This window comes from Aegilops tauschii, chromosome 5 (genome assembly GCF_002575655.3).
Source record: "Aegilops tauschii subsp. strangulata cultivar AL8/78 chromosome 5, Aet v6.0, whole genome shotgun sequence".
NCBI lineage: Eukaryota > Viridiplantae > Streptophyta > Magnoliopsida > Poales > Poaceae > Aegilops > Aegilops tauschii.
The window spans coordinates 564,917,412-564,926,035 of record NC_053039.3 but is presented as its reverse complement, the minus strand read 5'-3'; the positions used below and the strand labels follow the sequence as shown (position 1 = coordinate 564,926,035).

The window sequence follows — 8,624 nt, the reverse complement described above, 5'->3', positions numbered from 1 at the left end:
CCTATTTTATCAAAATAATAAGGGTGTGAATATGTCGCAGTCGACTGAGATTTAACCAAGTCTCAGTCAAGTGAGATAACATGCAAAAAAGAAATTTTCACGAATATAGCATCAATGAGATTTAATTCTCAAAGTTGAAATACTAAAAAAATCAGTAAAGAAAATGCAGGGAAGGATTTGGACGCGCGCGCGCGCGGCCACCACGGGACGGGGATGGACTGCTCGCTCCCACCCAATCAAACGCGCCGATCAAATCCATCCGTCCGTCCGAACCGAACGCGCACGGATCACCACTCCTCGCGTCCCGCGCTCCCCGTCCACGGCCACTCGTTCCTCACCACCACAACGGGTCACCGCCCACCGCTCACCGCCGGCGTACGAAATGCTGTCCGCGTCCCTGAAGCCGCCGCCCTCGCTCCCGGCGATCTCCCCGTCCTCCCGCGCCCCCGCGCTGCCCGCCGCCTCATTCCCTTCCCTTCTTCCCAGCCGCGGCCGGGTCCGCCTCTCGGCGGCCGCGTCCGAGGGCGCCACCGTCAGCCAGGAGGACGCCGCGTCTGTCTCCGCCGCGTTCGAGGAGGCGCGCCTGGCTCAGGTACGCACGCACGGCGCCTCGCGTCACACCTGTTTGCTGCTGTCGGTACTAGCCCACGCTCAGGGGCTTTGCCCGGTAGCCGTTCTTGGCCGCTGCTGTGGTGCGCAGTAGCTGTTCGATGCAATGCCGGCTGGGGGTATCAGTCATATGACACTATGAGACTGCCATGATGCTCGCAGTTCGCGGCGGACTGGAAGGCTGTGCGCGCGGACAAGGACCAGGGGAAGATCCTCACGCTGCCCGTGCTGCGGTCAAACACCGGCGGGCTCATCCTCAAGTACAACTCCATGCAGGGCTTCGTGCCCAACCCTCTCCTCAGCCCCGCCCATTGGTGTAAAGGTATCCTTTCTTCCTCCTTCCAGTTGAATTCTCTACTCAATCTGCTCGCCCCACTACTTTGAGCCGACCGTAATTACAAACGGAAACAATTCTGGAGCGGATTGCAGCTGCTGTAACTTAATTTACGGTCCGTGTCTGTTTTGGTTTGCAGATCCCAAAAGGCCCATTCAAGATGTTACAAAGGACCTAGTAGGTTCCTCTGTTTCTGTCAAGGTAACTGAACTTTTTGTTCCTTTCGTCATGCTTTTTTTTTTCATTGTATCCTTCCGGCATGCTAAAATCCATTACACATTCCTTTGTAGCTAGTAGCCACTGTATTTACTAATTAAGTGGATGGTAGACTCAATTTTTTGACTGTGTGTATTCTACATAGTAGGGCAAATGTCATGCTGGTTTCAGTTTGTAACAATTACTGTATGCTCCAGAAAGTTGACCTTATAGGTGACATGAACGATTGCCATGTTTTGGTTTTACCAAATCCATTTGGCGGTAGAGGTAGACTACAGCAACAGTAAACTGGGTTTATAGCTCCAAGAAACTGTCCTTCAGTTTTCTTCAATTCTAGTAAACTTCGTTCTGATAGTAGCCTGACCCTATCAATTACGGGAGAATTGATTATAACCCCGCCAGCTCGTGTGCCTTCGATCTTAAGCCCCTTTTTTCGTCTCCCTTCCTTCTAGCCCCCTCAGTTCGGTCTAGTTGTTGCTAGTTCCCCCCTTTGGCATAGTTATCTCTTCATTAAGCTAATAATCCAATATATTACTCTCATTATATTCTGAAATGACCACTCTGCCCTCGTATATTTTCTTAAGTCGAGACAGAGAAGTCGCTCGTTCTTTCTTCCGTTTCTGCTCGTCCCGTCCGTCGGCAGACAGAGAAGGCTCGCTCGGCCATGTTCGGCGTCAGACTGGACTGGGTGCCAGGGAAACGGAGGAGGAAGGGAGATGGTAGAGTTGGGCGCGCTCGTGCTCACTCTGGCTCGCTCGGTAGCAGCGGACGACCAGGAGACGCGGGGTCGACCTGGAGGCGGGAGGTCCGGCGAGCGGGACCATGGATTGGGGACAGGAGGCGGTCCGGCGGCCGATTAGAGCATAGATTGGTGGCGACTGGCGGAGCTGAGGTTTGCGTCGTATGGAGCTCGACCTGGAGATGAGCAGTAAGACGACGGGGGTCACTCGAGGGAGGCCGGAGCAGTCAAAGGCAGAGCCGGATGGAGCACGTTGTCTCCAGGTTGTCCGCTGCTGCTGGGTAGAAATTGAGGAGCAGTTCTGTCTAATCATGTGCCCTTTTGTTGGTTATATATTGACAAATATGTTAAGCATGCCAAAGGGGGGAATTAGCAACAACTAGACCAAACTGAGGGGCTTAGAAGGGAGGCATACAAAGAAAGGGGCTTAAGATTGAAGGCACACGAACCAGGGGGGTTATAATCAATTCTCCCTATCAATTACAGCCTATTTCCCATGATCAGACACATATTTAGTAGTTACACCGACAGTTTTGGTTGTGCCTTAAAATATTATTACTTCGGTATTTCTACCAAATGAGCACCAGATTTCAGGGTTCCACTTGCTGTTGCTAATTGCTATAGGTAGTTGAAGCAAATGAGGCAGAAAAGAAGCTTGTATTCTCTGAGAAGGATGCCAGTTGGTCAATGTACTCTTCTCAAGTAAAGATTGGCGGTATCTATGATGGAATTGTCGGCTCAGTGTTCCACTATGGTGCATTTGTTCACCTGCGATTTCCTGATGGTACTATTTGGCAGTAGCCTTGGTCATTTCTGTTCTATATTTTTTATTCACATAGAGTTTGACGGCAACTATGCTCAAACAGGAAAGTATCATCTCACTGGTCTCGTACATATCTCTGAGGTCTCTTGGGATCTTGTCCAAGATGTCCAAGATTTTCTAACTGAAGGCGATATCGTCAAGGTCATAGTGGTGAATGTTGATGCGTAAGTATCCTAGTGGTGTATTTTTTTTCTCAGTAAAATCGCCTGCATCCTAGTGCAATCTAGTTAGTTTGTGGTAATAAACCTAATATATTGGATAATGGCATTCTTGGATGCTAGAATTGATTAAAAAAATGCACATCAGGAATATGTTCTTAATGCTCTGCAATTATAATGCACAGTGTTTTAGGGCTAGATGAACAGAATTAAATGAATCTGTTTCAGGCATGCTTTCCTTTCGTTGCTTACAAGGGAGGCCAAAAAACACTGGGCGTCTTATCTTGAATCAGAAAATCATGTTAAATGATCTGACACACTTGCATTCCCTACACAACCAGGGAGAAGTCAAGGATAGGTTTATCAATCAGGCAATTGGAGGAAGATCCTCTGCTGGAGACATTGGACAAAATTATTCCTTTGGTAAGTTGCTGAATACACAGCGTCTCAGGACGTTTTACTAATCAACTTCGTTCGTTTAGGAGTGGACTCGTGCAGTTAACAATCATGTTTTGTAGGAACCTGATCTGTCACCTGATGCTGAGACCGCATCATCTCCTCCAGAAATTGAACTTCTTCCAGGACTTGACGGTATATGTAATGAACTTCTACAAGAGGACGGGTATGTGCTCTGTCTGAGTGTCTGTTATCCAGTTGTTTATTGTTGGTGTACCACTTTAAGAGCAGTGCCCTTTTCTGCTTGACCATAGTACCATGGTATACATGTATGTATAGGTTCTGCCATGATCTTCTGTGATTATATATTGTATTTTCTTCACAGTATAACAGATGTGCGGTTCGGGCGGCAGGCATTGGAGAAACGTGTGGTTTCGCAAGATCTAGAGCTCTGGCTTTCTAGTGTATGTATCATCCTAAAGCACACTAATATTATTACTCATCGAAGGAGCCACGTGACGAGTATGGTGATGTATTGGGTCTCTCGTTCGTTATGCAGGTGCCAGCTAAGGACAACCAGTACAAGCTTCTTGCTCGAGCCGGGAGACAGGTTGGCTTTCTTATTTGATACTCCCTCCGTTCCAAAATAGATGACCCAACTTTAGTATAAAGTTAGTATAAAGTTGAGTCATCTATTTTGGAACGGAGGGAGTACATAGTATGTATTATTATTTTCTTTCGGTAGGCAGTTCCATTGTACTACTGGACTGCAAGTACGTGGATAGTTTTCAGTCCCTGGTCAACAGAACAAATACTACATCCCATTGAACAACATAGTCTATGTTTCGAGAAGAGCCGTTGATCACAACTTATCTATTGATATGTCCTGCGAGTCATAAACACTGCCATCTGTTGGGAGTAAGCAGCAGTAGGGCTCTTTTTATACAGCTGTACATGTGTGAAGCCATGGAATGAGAAGCCAATGTTTACAGCCGTGCCAAAAACATGCCACACAGCTGCATAACCAACCTGTTTATACATTGATTGATATGGCTGCAATGCGCAAGCTGCCAAAACAAGTGCGAGCACCTCTGGAGTTGAGAAACTATATACTGTCCATATCTCAAACGCAAGCCTTTATCCAACATACACCTTGCCTCCTTGATCACTTGAGACTGTATGTCAAATCACACATGATCATTGTTCTACTTGGCATGTATGCAGGTCCAGGAAGTGTACCTGACGACGAGCCTGGACCAGGAGGGCGTGAAGAAGGCGGTGCAAAGAGTACTAGGCCGCGTCCCCTGAGCCTGCATGGCTGAAGGCGGTGCATCGATCGTGCCGGCCAGTTCCCTAACTAAGCGACCACACTATACATAGTGAAGTCCAAACGACATGGTGCTGAAACTCCCATTCCTCCCAGTTGGAGACCGAGAGTTGTACATTTTTGCAGCACTGCAATGAGTAGGTAGGCACGGCAATCACCTGGCTGAACCAACTGAACCCTCGGGGAGTTCCCGTGTATATGTAAATAAATATAAATACGTACGTCTGCTAATGGCGTGGATCAGAAACTGCGTCTCCCTCTCGTTGTTTCGATGAAGTTGTGTAGGACTAGCAGCGGTGGGCATATGTATGGCTCACTTTGTGTTTGTGGAAATGGAAACTAGGAGCGTTTGGTTGGTCGCCACGCCATGGCCTGAATCTTGATAAGCAAGCAGTGGCAAACTGGCAACTGGCAAACAGTCAAAGTGGGTGGCGAGTACATCCCTTTTTTTGCATCTTGGACAAAGATAGTCTACAATCAATCTGGGTCAGCAACGTGCACCACAGCCCATCTAATGATTAAGCGAGATGCTAATTAGTTTATGGAGTTTGGAGTATTAATTAAACGTATGGCTAGGTCTCACTCGACTGAGACTTGAGACTCAAATACTATAACATGTAAGAAAGAACAAAGAAAAATTGCACAAATCTTAACATAAAATCTCAAGAATATAGCATTGACTCAAACATAACAAAGCCTTAATCAACTGAGACTTAGCAAGACTAATTAATTCAAGCCGGCCGGCTACGGCTAGGCTGGTGAAAAAGTGACATGAGATGATGCAGACGTACGGATAGCGGAGTGGATTGGATTGGACCGGGACGATCGATACCATCTAGGTTCAGTCGACGCAGTACGACGCCCATCAAACAAGGCGCCCCCCGTCCCGCCAAATTTAAAATACCTCTTACAACTCCCACTCTACTCCAGCCAATCGCTGGCCGCCGTGCGTGTGCGCGTGCGTGCACCACCCGCCGACGTGCGGGCGTGCAGCCTGCTCCCATCGGTCGGCAGTTCCAATGGCCAGGCAACAAGAAGAGCACATAGCTTTGATGATCGCGAGGACCGCCGCATCGACAAGAACAAGCCGACAACAGCACCGAGGAGCCATGGCAAGACCCTCCCTGCCTCTGCTATATGTACCCACGCTCGCCGCGCCGAGCAAAGCTCCCCACCTGATCGATCCATCCGTCTCTTCTCTCCCCACGTACCCAGCAACCATGGCTCGTCATGGCGGCGGCGGCGGCGGCAGCTGCACGTCGAAGGCGTCTCTGGCCAGGTACATCCCGCGGGCCCTGCGGGGCCGGAAGAAGCAGCAGCCGTACCTCATGGGGGGGCGGCGGCGGGCGCCCGACGGCTACGCGGCGTCGGTGGAGCTCAGCGCGAGCGCCGGCTCCACGTGGCCCGCCGACTCGGTGGTGCGGGTGGTGCTCTGGAGCGGCATCGTGGAGGTGTACGCGGGCGTGGTGCTCGCCTGCGCCGTCGTCGGCAACCACCCGCCGGGCCTCTGCCTCGCGCACCCGGACGTCTTCCGCAACCCGCACGGCGCCACCGTGCGCCCGCTCGAGCCGCTCTTTCCCGGCCAGAAGGTGCTGCTGCTGCCCGAGACCACCGTGCGGCGGCTCCAGCGCGATATACCGGAGGGCTCCGTCGGGGCCAACCCCGACCACGACGACGGCCGCGACGATGAGGAGGCGGAGGCGTCCACGGACGAAGATATGTCGTCATCGTCGTGGTCGGCGGAGGAGCGGGAGGCGGCGCCGGAGGGGTGCTGCGCGAGGGACTACTTCGTGAACCGGGAACTCTGGGCCGAGTGGCAGTTCAAGAGGATGGTGGCCCGCGGGCTCGCCGACAAAAAGGAGTGTGGCGTTGGGCCGGCGAGGAAGGACAAGAAGAGGAGGAGGAACACAAAGCCCCCGGACGGCTTGCAGCCTGATGCCACGGCGGCGTGCAAGAACTCCCGCAGGATATCCCAGGCGCAGAAGTGGACGAGGCCGTGGGAGCCCAGCCTGCCGTCCGTGGACGAGGACGAGGAGGACGCGACGCCGCCGTCGACCCCTTCATCGGAGGCGGCGGCGAGGACCGACCACGAGACGGCATGAGCTCATCGACGCGATCTTGTCCATGGTCGAACGTGCACATAGTGGTTTTCCGGGCAGCTTAATCTGCATGCACAGCGTGGATCCTGGTATATAAGTAACCATGGATTTGTGTCCATATACCAGGAGAGATTTAGAAATTTTATTGTGAATTACTCGTGGTTGTAGATGCATATATAAAACTGTAAACTGGTAACATGTGGTGGAACTTGTAAATCGCCGGTTTGCTTTGGTGGTTGTTTTCTTGTATAAATTTTCAAATTTATCTTTTTTTTAGACATACAGGCTGCAGGCAGGAGGTCCCCGCCTCCATTATACAAATATATGAAACCATCAGATGTCGATACAAGCAACTAAACGAAGTTTCTCCAAGTACTTGTTACATCTTCCACCCACAAAGAGAGACTATCTATTTCATATTTCTCTTTTTTTGCGGGCAACGTCATATTTCTCATTAGAGCATCTTCAATAGATGATCCAAATTTTGGTGATCCAAACCGGTGATGGTCCAAATTTGAAGCATCAAAAAATGCTTTTTACATCTTCGAAAAAGGCTCAATTCCAACAGATGGTCCAAAACTAAGATGTTTAAATTCTGAAAACGACCAACTAGTACTTCAACATATTTCAAACATCAAATTCAAACATAGTTCAAACATAGCTGACATAAATTTAAACTATCAAAACTACTCGTCGTCCGAGGGCATCCAGTACGACTCTTTAGAGTCATCCGAGAGCCCCCAGAACTCCTCGTCTTCCTCCGATGATGACTCGATGGGGATCACCGTCGAGGGGCCGGCCTCGCCCGTGCAAACCGAGCCATCGCCGCCTCGTCGCTCTCACCGGGAGAGATGACAACCGCCAGTCTCTTCCTTCTGCTTCTCCTCCTCCTCCTCCTCCTCCTCCTCCTTCTTCTTCTTCTTCTTCTTCTTCTTCTACCAGGAGAGCTCAGCCCGACCACGACGACCGAGATGACGAGGACGCGGCGGCGGCGTCCACGGACGACACGGACACGGACGCTGACATGTCCTCGTCGTCGTCTTGGTCGGGGGAGGAGCGGGAGGCGGTACCGGAGGGGTGCTGCGCGCGGGACTATTCGTGAACCGGGAACTCTGGGCCGGGTGGCAGTTCAAGAGGATGGTGGCCCGCGGGCTCGCCGACAAAAAGGACGGTGGCGTTGGGCCGGCGAGGAAGGACGAGAAGAGGAGGAGGAACACAAAGCCCGCGGACGGCTTGCAGCTGGATGCCGCGGCGGCGTGCAAGAAGTCCGGCAGGATATCCCAGGCGCAGAAGTGGACGAGGTCGTGGGAGCCCAGCCTGCCGTCCGTGGATGAGGACGAGGAGGACGCGACGCCGCCGTCGACCCCTTCATCGGAGGCGGGGGCGAGGACCGACCACGAGACGGCATGAGCTCATCGACGCGATCTTTGTCCATATGGTCGAACGTGTACATAATTGTTTTCCAGGCAGCTTAAGGTGCATGCACAGCGTGGATCCTGGTATAGTATAACCATGGATTTGTGTCCATATACCAGGAGAGATTTAGAATGGTTATTTTGAATTACTCGTGGTTGTAGATGCATATATAAAACTGTAAACTGGTAACACGCCGTGGAACTTGTAAATGGCCGGTTTGCTTTGGTGGTTGTCTTCTTGTATAAATTTTCAAATGACTTTTATAACTATCAAACGTTCGAATTTTAGCAATAGGCAAGGGCAATTCCTACTTCACTGTAATTATAAACATGCATGCGTTAGAATGACTAATTTTTCTTTCAGGTGCACTTCTCTCTCTAATTACATGCATATATGCACTAAAAGACGAACGGCTGATATCATCCTAGATTCTTTCTTTTTTCAAACTTCAAAACATTTTGTAGCTTAAACCGTCGCCCCGATTGAAAAACCGTCTTCACAAAAAAA

General features: G+C 50.5%; 2 protein-coding genes across 3 annotated transcripts; both read left to right on the top strand.

The window, feature by feature from the left end:
• Positions 1–248: 248 nt before the first annotated feature.
• On the top strand, positions 249–4,849 carry LOC109767042 (uncharacterized). 2 transcript variants are annotated; one of them, XM_020325809.4, is made up of 10 exons: positions 249–592; positions 772–931; positions 1,083–1,144; positions 2,523–2,682; positions 2,765–2,885; positions 3,221–3,302; positions 3,398–3,501; positions 3,661–3,739; positions 3,835–3,885; positions 4,500–4,849. In XM_020325809.4, exons 1-10 carry the CDS (start codon positions 383–385, stop codon positions 4,581–4,583), a joined length of 1,113 nt encoding a protein of 370 aa, XP_020181398.1. In that variant the 5' UTR covers positions 249–382; the 3' UTR covers positions 4,584–4,849. The 2 variants fall into 2 exon arrangements, with proteins under 2 accessions (XP_020181398.1, XP_020181390.1); XM_020325801.4 differs by having other exon boundaries at positions 250–592; positions 3,661–3,885.
• A 973-nt stretch (positions 4,850–5,822) lies between these two features.
• LOC109767062 (uncharacterized) lies at positions 5,823–6,704 on the top strand. The gene has a single exon (XM_020325818.1). The coding sequence runs from the start codon at positions 5,823–5,825 to the stop codon at positions 6,702–6,704; it is 882 nt and encodes a 293-aa protein (XP_020181407.1).
• Positions 6,705–8,624: the final 1,920 nt, after the last annotated feature.